This window comes from Engraulis encrasicolus, chromosome 14, assembly GCF_034702125.1.
Source record: "Engraulis encrasicolus isolate BLACKSEA-1 chromosome 14, IST_EnEncr_1.0, whole genome shotgun sequence".
Taxonomy (NCBI): Eukaryota; Metazoa; Chordata; class Actinopteri; order Clupeiformes; family Engraulidae; genus Engraulis; species Engraulis encrasicolus.
The window spans coordinates 26,407,661-26,426,615 of NC_085870.1; the positions used below are offsets into that span (position 1 = coordinate 26,407,661).

At 44.8% G+C, this 18,955-nt stretch overlaps 1 protein-coding gene across 3 annotated transcripts in view; it reads left to right on the plus strand.

Annotated features, from left to right (window-relative positions):
• The window catches only part of frmd4ba (FERM domain containing 4Ba), a 60,194-nt gene that overhangs the window by 10,299 nt on the left and 30,940 nt on the right, over nt 1–18,955 (plus strand). For all 3 annotated transcript variants that reach the window (XM_063215282.1, XM_063215284.1, XM_063215283.1), the window contains exons 2-11: nt 283–348; nt 1,052–1,146; nt 2,698–2,790; nt 3,297–3,381; nt 6,413–6,469; nt 7,027–7,049; nt 12,825–12,908; nt 16,312–16,377; nt 17,533–17,590; nt 18,337–18,423. In XM_063215282.1, coding sequence (XP_063071352.1) covers nt 283–348; nt 1,052–1,146; nt 2,698–2,790; nt 3,297–3,381; nt 6,413–6,469; nt 7,027–7,049; nt 12,825–12,908; nt 16,312–16,377; nt 17,533–17,590; nt 18,337–18,423 — 714 coding nt within the window. The remainder of the gene's footprint in view (nt 1–282; nt 349–1,051; nt 1,147–2,697; nt 2,791–3,296; nt 3,382–6,412; nt 6,470–7,026; nt 7,050–12,824; nt 12,909–16,311; nt 16,378–17,532; nt 17,591–18,336; nt 18,424–18,955) is intronic.

The following is an 18,955-nucleotide window of genomic DNA, read 5'->3' on the forward strand; positions in this document are numbered from 1 at the left end:
AAAATGTCACATATACAGTAGCCTACACTATATATCCTCATATATCCAATATCCTGTTATCCCGACATTTTGCAGCAAATATGAACAAGGCTGATCATTGCGATTGATGCCAACGATGTTTCTTGACCCTATGGAATACTGAAGAAGCTCTTCTCTTCTATTTTCTTTTCTTCTCCTCTCTTCTCTTCTCTTCTCTTCTCTTCTCTTCTCTTCTCTTCTCTTCTCTTCTCTTCTCTTCTCTTCTCTTCTCTTCTCTTCTCTTCTCTTCTCTTCTCTCCACAGATGACAGAGGGGCGGCTTGGCCAGGTGCGTCTGTTGGATGACAGGCAGTTGGAACTCCTGGTCCAGGTACGTCACTGCACCATTTCAGTGCAGCCTTATCTTGTGTTCTGGAACCCGTTCTCCACATTCACTATTGTCTTTTTTCTGATCACTGATTGCTTTTGACTGATTTGTGTCACCCAACATGGTGTTTCTTAAACTGGAGGCAATCAGTGACTAGACACATTGTTTAGTTTTATTTGCCTGACATCGTCCTTTGATTCTCTGAGCATCTTATCACTTTATTACAGCAAGGTTTCCATCCAACTTATTCATGCACATTTGAATTACTGGAAGATGAAAGAAATAAAGTCTCACTTGCAAACACTTTGATTGATCTAAATTGGCCAATGATTTACATTCGGATAAATTTCAATCTCATTATGAATATAGTCTAAATTATACATGTGAATAGTGACAATAAAATGCATACTATTCTATTCTATTCTTTTCTATTCTATTCTATTCTATTACGGCACTGTACATTAAATGTGCATTCATGTGAATATGTTGGATCGGAATGTGACTAATCTGATCACTGATTGTTGGTCATTTATTTATTTATTTAACACGTTGTACATTTTAGACCAGCAACAATCAGTGACCAGACAGACAATTTATTTAGTTTGTACTGCCTGAACGGTGACTGTTTTACACACATTTAAAGTTGATTTGCCTTTCCCTTTTCCATCCATGGCATGCTGGTGTGGTGTCTTCCTAATTGTCTCAGCCTAAGCTGTTGTCCCGTGACCTTCTGGATTTGGTTGCCTCACATTTCAACCTCAAAGAGAAGGAATACTTTGGGATATCCTTCACCGACGAGACGTAAGTGTAGTATAGACATAGGCACAGCCTAGCCCAGTGGTTCTCAAGGTTGGGCCTTCGGATCCCTAGGAGTCCGTGGCACTTTGTCCGGGGATCCATGAAAAAAAAAAAAAGTTCAAAATTGAATGAATTAAAATGCAGCATCAGAGCAGCTTGATCCAGCAGTGGATCTCTGATTTGGCTGCAGTAATCCAATCACTTTCAGCCTCATACCCCCACCCTCATAACATAAACCAATGGCACACTGTTGGCAAATTATGCCAAACTGTCAAGACACATTTTAAGACTTAAACGTTAAGCCACAAAATTATGTTAGCATATGTTATAAATCTGTCACATCAGTCAAAACTATTGTGGTATCTTTGTATAAGGGGGTATCTTGACATTTTTCTGCTAAGTAAAGTAAATAAGTGTCCTTGGCCCAAAATAGTGTGAGAACCTCTGGCCTAGACTGTCCTACATTGAATTCAACTGTCAGGTCAGTCTGGCCGACCTGCCTATTCACAGTATTTCCTGGTCCACAACACTCCGGAACCATTTTAAAACGGTCAGTATAATGTACTCTCATTGGTCAGTTACCCTTTATGCCATTTGGAATCAGCCTGATTGGTTATAACTGTGTCCAGTACACTGGCCTGTTGTACACATACGTATTTAAAGAGCTCTTTTCTAAAACATATATTTTTAAATTCCCTTGAAAACCACTGTTTTATTTGCTTGAATTTGTCAAGGAAACATCAACGTACTTCAATCGCCTCATTGATACTTCAAAATAAAATGTAAAAAGATTTATGAAAAATATGCTAATTAAATGAAATGGCTTTTATGGTGTTTTGGAAAAGAGCCCTTCAGTTGAGGACGCCTTTTCATCCCACCTCTGAGAACTTAGAACATAGTTGACAAAAAAAGGCACACCGGAGAGCTCCCATTTAATCCATTTTATTCCTGTGTGCCACCCGGGTCCGAAATGTCACACAGGAATAAATGGGAGCCCACCGGTGTGCGTTTTTTTTTTTCATTACCTATGAACTTCACGTTTTTGAACCTGCACCCGAAACAAGCCCTATTTGGCTGTGTGGGAGATTTGATTTGGATACTCACCATGCCAGGATCACATAGACACTGTCTTAAAGCACGTTCACATATCCTGGTTATGTGTGCTTTGTTGAGGGCCTGTTCACATTATAATTGGGAAAAAGCTTTCCAAATTTATAAACCTTCAGGGGCTGGCGCTGTCTGGAAGTATGTTGTTGTAATTATGAATCACAGAATATTGTTGTAAAAAGCTGTTCAAATGGAAATAAATCCTTGGAGTTAATTAAGCCCTTTCAACTTGTTAAACACAAGGCACAATGAACAATAGCCATGCTTTGAAACAGCCAACAAATTTGGTTGTAGTTCTTTGTCATTGTGACAGTACATTGGCTGAAATTGTTAAATCTCTGAAGCACATAATGATTTATTCACACAGGGCCATATAATCTCAGTTCTTTGTTGGTATAACCAGTCAGTCTTTTATATGTAACCTTTGGTTTGTGTTCATTTTAATAGAGGTCAACATAATTGGCTGCAGCTGGACCGGCGAGTGTTGGATCACAACTTCTCCAAGAAGACTGGCCCTTTGGAGCTCAAGTTCCTTGTGAGGTCAGTAGGTCTCTAACATCTTATCATCTAACACTGTACATTCCTCATCAGTCCAAAAGCTCTTGGCTTGCTGGATTAGTTTGCCGTACTTACTTGCAATAAGTCATGTCAGTGGCAGAACAGCATTTTATGAAGGAAGATCAACAGAGCAAATGGATGTTAAATTTTATTTAGCAACATTCACCATCCCGTTGATGATGCACTTGATTGTGAGGTACAGGAGCGCAGAAGATATACTTTCTATGTGATTGACAGCATCTCTGCATGAATGTTTCCCCAAAAAGGACCCTGTTGTTCTTTCACATTCCCATTAGGGGGCGCCATTTAGCCATGATTTGCCATGGATACTCAGATACTTTTTCCTCATTTGGCCATTGCACTGATGCATCAAACTCACTGTTGCAATGTAACTTCTGGATTTGACTTGTGTGTTTTTTTTTATAATTGCCTTAATCAACAGTTGTTTATTGTATGTATAAATAACGTCATACTGAAATCCCCTGTAGGTTTTACATCGAGAACATAACATTTCTGAAGGACACGACAACTATAGAACTCTTCTTCCTGAATGCCAAATCCTGTATCTTTAACGTAAGTAAAGCAACAACAACAACAAAAAATCCCATTATCTAATGTCATCTGCAGTGTCAGCATTGCTTTGCACAGCCAGACTGAGTCATGGAATGACTAATTCCCCTATAAATCACGTCCAGTAACCAACGGCACAGGGTACTGTTTGTGAGGGGAGTGAGTGGTTAGGGGGTGTGGTTTGGGGGGATCCCCTAGAAGTAGAGTCCCCCCCACCCGGCTATGTTCAGGGGTGGCTTCTGGAAGTTTAAAGGCGAGAAGGAGGCTGTGTGTGTGTGTGTGTGTGTGTGTGTGTGTGTGTGTGTGTGTGTGTGTGTGTGTGTGTGTGTGTGTGTGTGTGTGTGTGTGTGTGTGTGTGTGTGTGTGTGTGTGTGTGTGTGTGTGTGTGTGTGTGTGTGTGTGTGTGTGTGTGTGAAAGAGTGTGTGTGTGTGTGTGTGTGAGAGAGAGTGTGTGTGTGTGTGTGTGCATGTGTTTATGAGTGTGTGTGTGTGTGTGTGTGTGTGTGTGTGTGTGTGTGTGTGTGTGTGTGTGTGTGTGTGTGTGTGTGTGTGTGTGTGTGTGTGTGTGTGTGTGAGAGTGAGTGTGTGTGTGTGTGTGTGTGCTTGTGTGTGTGCGTGCCTCCAGATGTCAGCGTCTCTTAAACAAGCATGTCGGGCCAAAAACACAGTTGGCAGCCATGAAGCCGCCTTTGTGCCGGCAACAAGGCCAACACAGCCCAGCATAAGCTGCAACAGCAGTGAGCATTTCACACACTGAGCAGAGAGCAGAGGCATGTGCTTCACAAAAATAATAAAGCACTGCAGATACATGAAAAGGGATCAATGCTTGCGTTAGCATAGAAGATTGAAATTGCATTTGACCGCAAAATGACTCCAAAGTGCAGGCAGCTAAGAACTAAACTCACTGATGTAGACATTACACAACAAATAGAAAGCAGCGTGTGCTGGCAGCAGAGGGTCACTCTGAGTCCGCTAAGCAACAGCGCAAGTGTGGCAGTCTGCCTGGCCTCTCTCCAGACTCCCCTCCTGTGAAGCACCACTTACACCAGTGGTTCTCAACCTTTTTTTTTTTTAAAGAAACACCCCCTTGTCCTCATCACAAGCCTTCCAACGCCTCTTTTGACATCATCATAAGACTGACAACGCCCCTCTTAGTATTGGAAAATTAAATGAACTAATGCCCCCCTAATGGCAACTAAGCACCTCTCAGCTCTCCAAAGCCCCCTGGGGGGCTGTACCGCCCACGTTGAGAAGCACTAACTTAGAGCCAGGGAGAGCCCATTCCAGCACAGACAGACAGCACAGGGTCTCTTTCTGGTTCATACTTTCTCTCTCTCTCTCTCTCTCTCTCTCTCTCTCTCTCTCTCTCTCTCTCTCTCTCTCTCTCTCTCTCTCTCGCTCTCTCGCTCTCTCTCTCTGACCATGTTTAGCACTTCACTTCACCCCTCCTGCTATGTTGGTTCCGTAGCTTTGCTGCTTGTTGGACAACGACTTGTTGACGTAGCAGTGAAGTGAACAGGCTCGCTATTTGTTTGTCTGGTTGTTGTTTTTTATGTGTGACTCAGAATTGTTAAGCATTAAGGAAGACAATATAGGCCATAGATCACACTCTGTTTCTTCAAATTATTCATCCACTGCAGGGATAGAGAAGAATTAAGAAGAATTAAGGAAGACAATATATTTGTGATATGCGTTGTGTATTTCTATGATATACATACGGTTCTAATGACGTGGGTGAGAACAATGCTTCATGTGCTCTGTTGTCTGTTCTGAAAACCTGTAATCCATCTCACTGCTCTGCTCAGCTTGTCCAGGGGGAGCCCATCTGTAAAGCCTCTGTCAGATCAGAGCCATTCAGGCCAGTTTGGGTTAATAAGGGATGGACAGGCAGGGTGTGCTGCTGCCCCAGACACTGTGGAGTGGGCGGTGGGTGGGCTGTTTTAAAAGGACAGACTCAGCCATAAAATGATGTTTGGGAAAATACAACAACAATTTAATTGCTTAGTAATATCATATCCATCTACGTGTATGCAAGGGTGTCATACAGGGGGGGTAAAGTGTGACTAAGTCACCGGGGCCCAATGGATTTAGGGGGCCCACACACACTCCAATTTATGTAGTTATATGGCTGGGGGTGGGGGGGTCCATTGGAGCTGATTGTACATAGGGCCCAAAATATTCTGCTACGCCCCTACATCTATGGCCCAAACCGCTGAATATTCTCTGCATAGATAGTTCAATGCTAATTGACATACCATCACAGTAGATTACGTGGTTAACGCTTCTAATCTGTGAATTAGACTATGCAACTGCGGCGAGGATCCGCATTAATAATGACGGTTTATATGCCCTGTGTTTATAGTTTCTGAAGAACGTTATTGTCGCTGGCGTTAGAATCTACCCCTTGATCTCAAAGTTCATGGTGTTGCCTGCTGTTTGAGTCTCCTCTGACAAGCTGCAGATGGCGAGGTCGAAGGGTCTCTGCTCGGACATTAGTCTAGATTTACCTAATAACAATAGTGGGGTCGTTTTTTTTTGTTTTTTTTTAGCTTTTCGTAATTGCAAACAATTGGTACAGTAACTATTTCACGCTACAAATGCTATATCTTTCTCCGTTCTCTGAAACTCGCGAGTGCGCGCCGCGATGGCGAGCGCAAGTTTCTTCTCATGTTTTCCAGCCCCCCGAACAACATCAACCTGCTCTTCGACTGTACCATTTTATAGTCGACAAACTTATAAGCACTTTTTAGGTTTCTGTCTTTGACGAATTTATAGCTTCTACTTTTAACATTTAATAGTTATTAATCTGTTGAGACATGCATTACGTCGGCGTAAAATAAATCCAGGTTGCGTATTTTGAGACGAAATATACGGCGGCTTAATGGTTTCGTCCATCGTAGTGGATCCTGAAGGTAGCGGCACAGGCAATTTCCAAAGTGGGGAAGAGTGAACAACTAGGATAGGACGGTCTGTGGGGGAGGATTAACTAACATCGACGACTCTTCTTTCTTTCTGCTCTGTTTTACTACTTTAGGGGCTTTTTGAAGTGGAGAGTGACCATGTATTCAAATTAGCGGCTTATGCGCTGCAGGTAAGCAAGTCTTTTTGATATATTCCCAACATTAGTATGACAGAAAGAATCGCTGTGCAGGCATGCGCTCTAACGACGTGCTGCATTTGAATTCGCTGTCTGCAGCGATGCATTCGTGTCCAGTGGGCTTTCAAATTCAGATTGCTACAACGTTAGTTGTATCAGTTCTATTTCATGGACCTCGATGTAACAATCTATGTAACAATCTTCTTTGCTGTCTGTTGCTGAGCTATGTTGTAAGATCGTGTCGTTCATGCAACTGAAGAACAATCGGTGTATATTTGCAACAGGTTTTAGAGCCTATAGTTCTAATAGTGTGGGATATGTAAAGGGGGGATCAGGCTGGAGCTGTTGATATTGTGTGTACTCTCCTCGTGATTGCTAGTTAAGCGCCTTAAGTGGGCCAATACCCTGACTTCTTAACACAACAGGAGAACATGTCAAATACTCCCTTGTATGTTTCTCGTGGTCCAGTTGTTACACCTGTTTTTGATGTATTTTCTTTATTATTCCGTCTTCTCAGTTGTTTAACTCTTTTTTTATTTGTTGTCTTTTAGGAAGCGAATGGAGACTACACGAGGTAAGGCAATTTCAAAACTTTCTTCACATTTGTTAGTCTTACTGTGCTGTAAACAAACTTCTTGGGGGATGTGGGATTGTTGCTATGACTAAAGCTGCTTGCATCAAGTTTTGGCACCAGAACTATTGTGCATCACACACCTGTGTGAAGTCAGATTGCACCTTAACACTAGACATTTTGACTCTGCAGTGGAACTCTAGACATGGGTACATTTAGGCCTATTTGGTTTTGCATGGTGAGGTCAGGTGGGATTTTAAATCCATTTAGTTCCTTGTTCATGCAGTGTCAACTACAGTGGAATCTTAAACAAAAGTCTACCTCATGTCCTAGTTCTAGGTCACAAATTAATAGCTCTGTTTTGATTTAGTTTGATTTGTTTATGTTGATGTACTCCTGTCAGCATATTTTGACATCTAACTCAAAATGGAGTTGCTCCAAAGTAATTTTTCCTATTATTGTGTGTAATAAATGATGGCTTCCTTTTTCAATGTTCATCGAGCCTTATCCATTTGCCTTTGTGTGTGGTGTTATCGCTTCTCCTTGCTGGGCACAGAGACTGCAAAGGTTGTAGTAGGGAAAAGTGCTGATGTGCTGAAGTTGGATGAAGGGAGCCTGAGGTCTGCGGGGAGTTTTTAAAAGAGCCATGAGACTTTATTATGTTGGCTTTGAATGGTAGGGAGACCTGTGGTGACCTACAAATATACGACCCCTACAATCACAGCAGGCGTGTGTGTGTGTGTGTGTGTGTGTGTGTGTGTGTGTGTGTGTGTGTGTGTGTGTGTGTGTGTGTGTGTGTGTGCGTGTGCGTGTGCGTGTGTGTGTGTGTGCGTGTGCGCGCGCACACATGTTTTTACCCTTCTCTCTCAGTTCAGAGGCCACCCCTGTGTATTATTTGAAAACAATGATTAGTGCACAGGTAGGCATTGTATGGTGTGTATGGAGAAGTTAACTATACCCTATACACACACAGGGGAGAGAGTACCTAGCAAGCACTGCCATTTAGTACTTCTAAGGGCGTGTTGTTGAACAAAATCATAAATGGTTTAAGATGTATAGCATCAAGTTTACCAAATGTCAGGTGAAAATAGAGTGCTCTATTTATTTATCCCCAAGGAAAGGAGGTTATGTTTTGTCAAGCATTGATTGCTCCACCCAGAGTGTTTGCAGTTCCTTTCAGAAATATTATCCAGACGAGTTAATGTTTCACTACCTGCACACTGTACCCTTGAATGGTGCTGTTTAACCTGCCCCGGAAATGGCCGCCATGCCTTGTGTATTCAATGACCTCATTTGAGAATCCAGACCAGTCAGACCCAGGAGCGTCTCTGTGCGTATGAGATTTGTGTCTGTTATGACTTACGATGCTCTTACATTGCTGTGTTACTGCGGTCTGCGGCAGTGAATAGAGTAGGGATTCCCAAACTTTACCATGACATGGCCCCCTGTGGTTATACCTACATTATACCTCCTCGCCCCCCCATATACCAGTAGATTCTGGCCAAAGCCCCCCCTTACATAGGGTGTGCCACACAGCTTTTTTTCTGCACACCCCTTTCACAACCGTAGTCTAGGTCCATGAGTCAGTTCCCCATTGGGATATATAAAAAGATGATAATGGTACTGATGTTCAGATATACAGTAGAGTATGATAATGCAGTTCTTAACTAAAGGGAACATAGTTTGATTTATTCTTGGTTTATTTTAGTTATTCAATTTATCCAATTATCTATTTTGCCTTTCCTGCCAACCTGCCGCGGCCTCCCTAGCACCCCCTCGCGGCCCCCCTGGGTTCCCTGGCCCCCACTTTAAGAACCACTGGAATGAAGACAGTAGTGCATATGGGATGTTAACATTTGTAAATCCCCCTCCATATAAAACATCCACCACTGCTCACGCCCCGGACTGAAGGGAGTCCTAAGAGGCAGACCTGGAGATTAGGTGTGTGTGTGTGTGTGTGTGTGTGTGTGTGTGTGTGTGTGTGTGTGTGTGTGTGTGTGTGTGTGTGTGTGTGTGTGTGTGTGTGTGTGTGTGTGTGTGTGTGTGTGTGTGTGTGTGTGTGTGTGTGTGTGTGTGTGTGTGTGTTCCCACCCCCATCCATGCCTTCCTGGGAACTCATCTGAAGCAGGGAGACGTCTCCCAGTGTACTCGGCACACCAAGCAACAGAGCTCGGATAGAAGAATAGGGTGCACTAGTATTCAAATGGGTTGGCATTGGACAGTATATGATGGGACAGGACAGAATAATATTGAAGAGGCTAATACAGGATAGTATAGGCTAGGATGGGACAGGACAGAATAGGTTAGGATAGGATAGAATAAAGAAACGGATGGCATATTTTGGTGTAGGGCAGGGCTATTCAAATGGCGGCCCTGGGGCCAGATGCGGCACTTAGAGCGCAAGGCTCTGGCCCCCCACAAGCCCCTTGAAATACAGAATTGTTTTTCAGAATTTAGAGCTAAAAGTACAGTTCTGTATCGAGCTGAAATGGACGTCTAAGAAATGCAAAATCTTCCAAACCCCCAAACCCCCCACCTCAATGAAGTCTCCCATATTTTTTTTCATTCATAGTCGCCAACCAATACATAGGCCTACGTATAGTTCGGCCCCTTTACTAGGAGGAATTTGAAAAACTGGCCCTCGTTGACATTTAATTGAATACCCCTGGTGTGGGGTATGATAGGATGGTATAGGGCCGAGGGAGCTGAGGTAGTAGGGTATGTTCAGGGTGACACCCTTGTGTACCCATATACTGCAACGATTGCAGGAAATGGCACCTACTCTTCCCGAGGTCCATGCATAACATCTAGTAACAAACTGACTCGCCTTTGAAGGGTAGCCGAGTAGTATATAAAGTGAACTCTTATTGTAATATTAGTAGGAGTTCTTAAAGTGGGATTGGCCATCTAGTTGCAGTTTATAACCGCTTTAAGCCTTGCATGCAGTATGTGCATATCAGGGTTGGGTGCTGTTGAGCTGAGATTGTGCAGCAGCAGCAGCAGCAGCAGCAGCAGCAGCAGCAGCAGCAGCAGCAGCAGCAGCAGCAGCAGCAGCAGCGAGCACATCTGGCCTTTGTACCCAGGTACCAGTGGCTTCATGCCACTCCACCAGAATAGCTCATCCATTAGTGTGCCTTTTTTTCGTCTCCCTTTCCCTTTCTCCACCCACAGACTTGAACTGACTAGCCCCATATCACGCACGCACGCACACACACACACACACGTACACACACACACACACACACACACACACACACACACACACACACACACACACACACACACACACACGTATATGCATACATACCCTTAACTGACACACACACACACACACACACACACACACACACACACACACACACACACACACACACACACACACACACACACACACACACACACACACACACACACAGTACATCCATACATACACACATTTAGCTGAGTTTGGAGGGTGGGTGTAGGAGCTGTGGTGCCCATAGTCTGGCCTGCCATGCTCCACGAGATAAGCCAGACGCTGTAATGGCTTCCAGGTGCATGGCAGCACAGGGGGGTTAAGCCGGGGTGTTGGGGCATCCACCGCAGACCCCCTTTGGCGACACACACACACACACACACACACACACACACACACACACACACACACACACACACACACACACACACACACACACACACACACACACACACACACACACACACACACACAGACAACCCCCTTATTCATAACTCACCAGACTCTATTCCCTTGTTATAAAACTACATGTGTAATTGTCATCACAGTCTAAGTCACTAATCACACGGCGAAGCAAAATAAGAACCCATGCAGAAAAGGAGCCAGGTATACGTCAACGCTCTTCCTGGCTTTCCCCAAGTGTGATAAGCCATAGCTGATAAATGGGGCTTGTTCGTAGGTGTGTTTTATAGCAGTCCAATGGAGTACTTAGTTAAATATTATTCATGCCACTGTTTGTTTGCTGGCCTGGAAACTCGTACACACCTAGCAGAGATTGTTGATGTCGCCAGAGTATGGCAGTGACATGCACTCGTTATTCTCTGCTCTGCGAGGGGCATTTCATTCAACAGTAGAAGAACAACAAACGTGTTGATGGTTGAAACACCACGGCTATGGACACTATGGCTTGAGACAATGGCCATGGTGCGTGCGAGCTCTGTGTGTGTCTGTGTCTGTATTTTCCAAAACACCAAACAGTCCTGCTGTTTTTTGGTCATGTGAGGGTCCTCGCTCTGAATGGTGCAACCCTCGTCCAAACTGTACCCCAACCCCCTCCTTCTCTCTCTCTCTCTCTCTCTCTCTCTCTCTCTCTCTCTCTCTCTCTCTTTCTCTCTCTCCCCATTCTCTCCCTCTCCCCATTCTCTCTCTCCCCTCCTGCCTCCCACCAGGTCTGGCCAGCGAGGCCCCTGAATAGCCTTTGTCAAGCCTCTACAGTGTAGAGCTTTGCCAAGCCCCCCTTCTCTCTCTCTCTCTCTCTCTCTCTCTCTCTCTCTCTCTCTCTCTCTCTCTCTCTCTCTCTCTCTCTCTCTCTCTCTCTCTCTCTCTCTCTCTCTCTCTCTCTCTCTCTCTCTCCAATTGAAAGGCACTTTGCTCCCCCTGCCTGTGTATTGAGTGACTCATGGTTCATATTATCGTGGGACCTTGACAGTGACATACAACACATTATGTCTAGAGAGATAAGGCACCAGCAGTGGCCTGTAGGAGAGAGAGAAAGTGCATCGCAGGAGAAGGAAAAGAGAGAGAGAGAGAGAGAGAAACCTCAGTTTTTTTATCTCCTTCCTGTATCCGTGATTTATGGGGACCTATGTACAATATTTTGCACATATCTCAGTGCTTTGTGGTGGAGGATAAGGGAATTATGGAGGACGTACTTTACCTTAGTGGTGCTGGTCTGTGCATGTCCTCCACAGAGGCAGACTTTCCATTAGGCAAACCTAGGCAATTGCCTAGGGCCCCGACCAAATCTGTCCTCCATAGGGGCCCCAACTGTCACACCAGTTGCGGTAAACACACACACACACAAAAAAGCATGATCTTAATTTGTCACTTGTGTAAAGTAATCCAAGATAATATATGAGACGAAACACTAAAATGGCACCAAAACCTAGAATGTTCTGTCTATATAATGACTTTTGAGGGCCCCATGTTTATATTTCGCCTAGGGCCCTAAAATGGCTAGATCCGCCCCCGGTCCTCCATAGACAGAACAGAACAGAGAGTTAAGCCCAGCGATGGTTTGGGAATGCCTGCCTTGCCTGTACGAACAGGACCGTGTTACTTCTATTAATGCAGGCAGACACACCTTGTTTACCAAGAAAAAAGAGGCTCTTGAAAGAAAGGCCTTTTGATAAGAGCTGAGATAGCGTGTTTAGATGTTCTCTCTCTGTAGTCATCCCAGCAGCAACAGCAGACAGGCACAGACAGAAATATATTTTTTACCACAGATTTCACCCTTTCAGGAATGCCAATTAACTCAAAGCTGTTATCATGATGATGAAAGTGCAAAACCTTTTTCCCTGCAACCTTTCATATTTTTCATTTTGGAGAGTTTTTTTTTTCATGCAACTGTTATATTTCCGGTCCTGAAATCTATTACTAATCTGAAGCTCGCAGTTGATCGTGATGAATGGCTGGGGAGTATTCCTGGCTGCGGGTTTATGGTTATTAAAATCTCCTCTCCTGTGCTGTGCCGGCTTTCATATCCTGTGTCTGTGGGTTTTATTTTTTAAAATTTAACGGACGATATCTCTGCTCATCCCCAGTGATGAATGCACGCGTGAGGATCTGAAGAAACTTCCCACCTTACCCACCAACGTGTTGACGGAGCACCCTTCGCTCGCATACTGGTAAGCTGAGCCGCATCATGCATCACGAGTCTGCATTCGCAGGTTGTAACCTCTGCATACCACAAACACATATTTTGCAACTTGCAAGCTGTGCATTCTACCAATACATACAGCTTGTGACCTGCCTCTACAACCAGAGCATATGAAGAGCGTTTAAAGGGGTATGCCACTATTTTTGGGCTTAATACAGTTAAAATCATTGGCCGGGGTTTATAAAAGTGGTAAAGTGTCTTATTTTTCATGTTAAGCGTGATCTTGCTTTAAGACAAGTTAAAAGAGGGAATATGTCGGTAAGCTAGTGAAAGTCAATGGATCCGTGTAGCATGCTACACGGATCCATTGACTTTCACTAGCTTAGCGGCATACTCCTTTTTTTAACTTGTCTTAAAGCAAGACAACGCTTAACATGAAAAATAAGACACTTTATAAACCCCAGCCAACGATTTTGACTGTATTAAGCCCCAAAATAGTGGCATACCCCTTTAAGCTTTTTAGAACTCCAAGTATTATTTGCTTGCATACTGTGCAGTGTCTTCCAAAGTGGGGTTCGCGACTACGTAGGGTTGGTCACAGACAGAATTGACTGTTTGTCGTATATCTTGAATATATGCTTTTGTATGATATAACCATTTCATATATTGGTAAGTAACAGTACATGCATGTATGGTTAATAATTAATACATGTATTTGCTTTTCCTGGGAATTTCAAATTAATATTTATTCCTATTTAGGGACAAAAAATGCTAGCCATAGAGCTCTTCAGCGTTGACGTCAACTTGTATGCGGCGTTTGGACTTCCGGTTCCATGGCGATTTTTTTACATTGCAAAACGCCATAGAGATTCAGGTTTGGCAAAAATATAAGTTGCACGCCAACAACGAACATTAGCGTGTCCCCGCATCCCTTTCTCATTAGTGGAACGGATCGTATCATCATGTTGGTGTATTCACATGTTAAATCATGACGATTATAATTCAATATTGCTAACCCCTTTCTGATCATTAAAACTTCCGAACTACATACTTTCCTTTGGTTGCCATGGGTACAACCTTCCGCACGTACATGACGTTAGATACAGGCGCCGCTTCTGTAGTCGCCAAAAGTTTCCGGGTTTAGCATATGGACGCAACATCGTATTTATGTCGAAGTTTGACACAAAATGATCAACCATGTCATACCTACAGCCTATTTTTAACACCCTCGACAGTTTGCGGGGGTTCGCTAAGCGCGTGCTTGCACTCGGAGCTTATTTGAAACTAGCCCCTATTCATTCCCTATGGAGGCCGGAAGCCGATACGAACCAGGAAGTCCTTAAATGCTAACATGAAAGACTACAATCTACCACATGCNTCCGCGTTACTGAAGAACTCTATTTGGAATATGGGGGAAAGGGCTTGTAAAAATATATTTAGATACAAAATGGTGGGGTCCCAGCAGAAAAAACGTTTTGGACCCATGGCTGTAGTGTATTTACCATGACTATCAAAGTTGCCCTATAAAGCCATGAGGGATTAACTACACAAGATACTATTTGTGTTTGCTTTGTTATTAATAAGGAAGAACTGTGTCTTACCACTAGCGAATGTTAGTGGCTTATACATCCCCAATAGCACGTGTTCACAGAATGTCAACTGTATGGCACCAGCAGCAGAGAATATCAGGAGCTTATAAACCGCACATGCCATTAGCACATATTAGCCAAATGTCAGCTGTGCGTGCGTGCGTGTGTGTGTGTGTGTGTGTGTGTGTACCACCAGCACATCCTAGCAGCACATACACATAAGCCGTGTGCGTTGGGTTGCGTATGTGTGCCACTAACTATGTACACGAAGAGCTCATTTGCAGATGCTGATGGCCACCTGGCTCGTTAAGCTGTTTCTGTGTCTGCCTCTGACCCACCCAGCCAACTAACCCCCCCACCGGCCCCGCCCCACCTCACATAAACTGAACCCTCTCATGCCGACGAGTAGACAAATGGAGCTCAAGCTATTCAAACACATATTCAGATGCAGAGCTGTTGACGACATCCATCAGCTCATTTACCTGAAATAATGTGTCTAATTAATTAGGGTTGTGCCCACGTGTTCATGTCTGCCCAGCGGTGGCGGTTTGGGGAATGCCAGGTGGTGGTGCCCTCCACTGAACTCCACTCCCTGGCAGCTGTACACGCGGGCACCGTTTTGACAAGATGCCCCCCCCCCCCCCCCCATCCTGCTCAGTGCCAGGCTGCTGTCAGTGGTGTGTTAAAGGGTTCTCTTGATGCTAACAGACAGCTGCCCATGGATTAATTGGCAGATTTTAGTGTGTTTCTTTCAGTGTGCGCGTGTGTGTGCACGTGTGTGGGTGTGGGTGGGTGCGCGTGTGCACTGGCATATGTGCAGCGTGTGTCAAGTTGTGTGTGTGTGTGTGTGAGCTTGTTTTGTGTGGTTTGGCGTGCGTGTGCTTGCATGTGCCGCATATTTGAGGGCGTATGTCTATCAACAGCTGAAGAGATTGCATTGCAACAATTCAGTATGTGTGCGTGTGCCTACACTGCTGTGTGTGTGTGTGTGTGTGTGTGTGTGTGTGTGTGTGTGTGTGTGTGTGTGTGTGTGTGTGTGTGTGTGTGTGTGTGTGTGTGTCAGGGCTTGACACTGGCACCTGCCAACCGGCCAAATGCTGGTAAAACTTGTCTGTGGCTAGTAATACTTTCAGTGTCACTAGCCAATTTGACTGGCTCTGACAGTATGTATCATAGTACCCTATACCATGCTGTTTGCCCTGTGTGTCAATTGTTTGTATCGAAGAACAAGAAAAAGCTCAGTAACTCAGTTTATATTTGCTTAATATAGGCTACTTCCAAGTTGAAAGCTATACACCCATCTTGCTTTAACACCTCATCTTCTGAGGATAGATGTACACCATCACAATAAAGAAAACAAAAAACAATATCAAATGTATGGCTAGTAGAAAGGCTGAATGGCTAGTGACTTGGGAAAATCACTAGCCACATTGGCCGGTGGGTGAAAAAGTTAATGTCAAGCCCTGGTCTGCATGTATGTGTGTGTATGTGTGTGTCTATGTGTGTGTGTGTGTGTGCTTTCGCAGATGCATGTGGGTGGGTGTTAGTGTTGAACAGAGTGGGGGGGTGATATTGGGTAAAGCCTGCCGGGGTCGAGGATTGATACTGCAGTTGTCCAGATGGCGTGCAGTCAGTGCTGCGGGCTTCAGAGATACAGTATGTCTCACAGGACAGGCTGTTAAAACAGTTTTATTTGGGCTAAAAAAAGACAAGCAAAGAAAAAAGATGTGAATGAAATTAACATTTTAAGCCTCTTACCACACCACCAGCAGTGCCACCAGCAGCGTCTCTCCGTACGTTATGATCTCATCGTGTGCTTCCCCACGCTCTGTTTCACCACAGCGAGGACCGAGTCATCGAGCACTACAAGAAGCTGAAAGGAGTGACCCGAGGACAAGCCATTGTCAAGTAAGTGAAGTCATTCGCTTTCCATTTCATTTCCTCTCGCAGGCGGTAAGAGAAGGACAAGACAAGGCAGGGCATGGGGTGCATTTCTGGAAACCATAGTTGCTAACTTTGTTAGCTACTTTGTTGTTTGCTTTACAATTTCCCATTGACGACTGCCCAAGTTGCTAAGTGCTAACAACTACGCCTTCAAGAAAGGCACCCCAGAGCAGGGCAGCATAGTGTAGTGCGAGATATTGTGACAAGTAAATCGTGTCACAAAGTGCAATCAAGGATGTAAAGGGGGCAATGAGGCTTCAACACATAGGGTGACGCTCGTAAACTCAGCTGGGTGCTGCTGCTGTTGGTGAGGGTGTTTAACTGTGTAGACAGACCAGCCAACAGCATCAATGTTAAAGTGTCTCCTTTTGTTTCACTGGTTTGGATTTGGTCTCTTTCCGCCGGCCAAATTGTCGTTAATTACTGAGTCCATCCGACGACCATAGACTGACCCCTTCTCTCTCCCTCTCCCTCTCTCTCTCTCTCTCTCTCTCTCCGTCTCTGTCTCTCTCTCTCGCCCCCACCACGTCCTTCACCTTCTGTCTCTCTCTCTCCTATCACTTCACTCCCCTCTGTCTCTCTCTCTTTCTCTCTCTGTATAATTGTGTCTGTCTCTCTCCCTCCTTTCTCCACTCCTCAGTCTGTCGCTGCTCAGCTGTGACCATGACAGTGACAGTGGCCCACTGTGTTTGCGTGGCCACGGATTTCAGACAAGGTCGTCCCGGCCGGGGGCTGGCTGTGTTCATCAGGGGCTGTGTCCCTGAGCTGATCAATTCCCCCCCACATACCACACACACACACACACACACATATATAATGTGCGCGCACGCACACACACACACACACACACACACACACACACACACACACACACACACACACACACACACACACACACACACACACACACACACACACACACACACACACACACACAGAGTCCCCATCAAGGCCACTGGAGGAAATCAATGGTGTTACTGATGTAACTGACACTGGGCTGTGAATTAGTGTTCCTCAACGCCAATTGCCCCCTGTAACAACGTATGAGCAATGGCATTTAACTGTTCTCACCTTCCTCTCACTCTCCTCTCATATGTATGCCTCTGCTTTCTCTTCAAGGTACTTGTCTCTGGTTCAGTCCCTCCCCAACTATGGAGTGCATTATTATGAAGTAAAGGTAAGAGAGTCTTTTACTCTTAACTGACAGTTAGCAACTTAGCTATTTCAGGATAATGGCTAACTGTCCCTGGTGCAATGTGAGGGTTAAGGACCTTGCTCAAGGACACTTTAGCCATTACCTACTGCCAGTAGGCTACTGGTTAAGATGGGATTTGAAACCACAACCCTCTGATCTAAAAACTAAATCCTCTAACTATTGGTCCACAGCTAGCCTTACTATCAGCTTTTCTGTGTTATTTTTCCAGTAGTTAAAAGGAGGGATTTAAGAATTCATAATCACCTATTTGTCCTAGCTGGCAAATCTTTTCCTCGAGATGCTGTGGCTCAGACCAGCCACCCACAACGGGTCTGCCTGCCCGTGGGGGGCATGTGCTTACCGCTGCTCTTTTTCTGCCCCCCCAACATGCTCAGTCTGCAGAGATCAAACATAGGCTTTGTAAAAAGTGACTCGCAGAGCTTTTGGATTGGCGGGGATTGGGTTTGGGGGGGGGGGGGGGAGGGAGAGATGAAGGAGTGTGGAGTGGAGTGGAGTCTGCAGAAATCTTTTAGATCTTAGTCACGCGTAGGGTCGTTAGAGTTGCTAATGCGCCGGCCATAATGGGATAATGGGCCTCCAGTAATTGTGTATTTTCTTTTGCTAGACTTTACCACATTAAGGGGGGAAAACTGCTAATGTCATGAGACGTTTAAGTGTGTTGCTCGTGGGGCTCGCTGCTACTTTCCCTCTCGTCTTATGTCTCTCAGGACAAGCAAGGCCTTCCCTGGTGGCTGGGGGTGAGCTACAAAGGCATCGGGCAGTACGATCAACAGGACAAGCGCAAACCGCGAAAGGTAAGCTACCGTCCAGTCATTCACCTTACCAAAACTGTGTGTGTGTGTGTGCGCGCGCGCGTGTGTGACTGTATGTGTGTGTGTGTGTGTGAGTGGGGAGGGGGAGAGGCAGTGTTGTTATTCAGTTTCCTGTGTTGTTGCTCTGCACAGTCGGTTAAATTTTGACTAAACTGTAAATAACCGGGAACAAAGCCTCCATGTGTGTGTGTTCATGCCTACACAAGGAAGGTCAGGGAGGTTGTTGGTGGCTATGGTGAATGAGTGAGATTCACAAACCTATGTTTCGAAGGCAGTTTATTATCCCTTGAGGCCGCCTTATCCGCCCCCCGATACAATTTTAATGTTACGCAGTTTCACATGAAATATGACGTTTTACAAAGCAATCTTAGAGAAATTTCATTTGCAATACAATATAAGTTTTATTTTCAGGGGACCTGAAAGAGAAGGTGGGGTCTATTTTGAAGGTGGCTGCCCTCAGTATAGGCCTGAAATGCTGGGGGAAATCCTGGTTTGCCCTTGGAGGACTTAATAA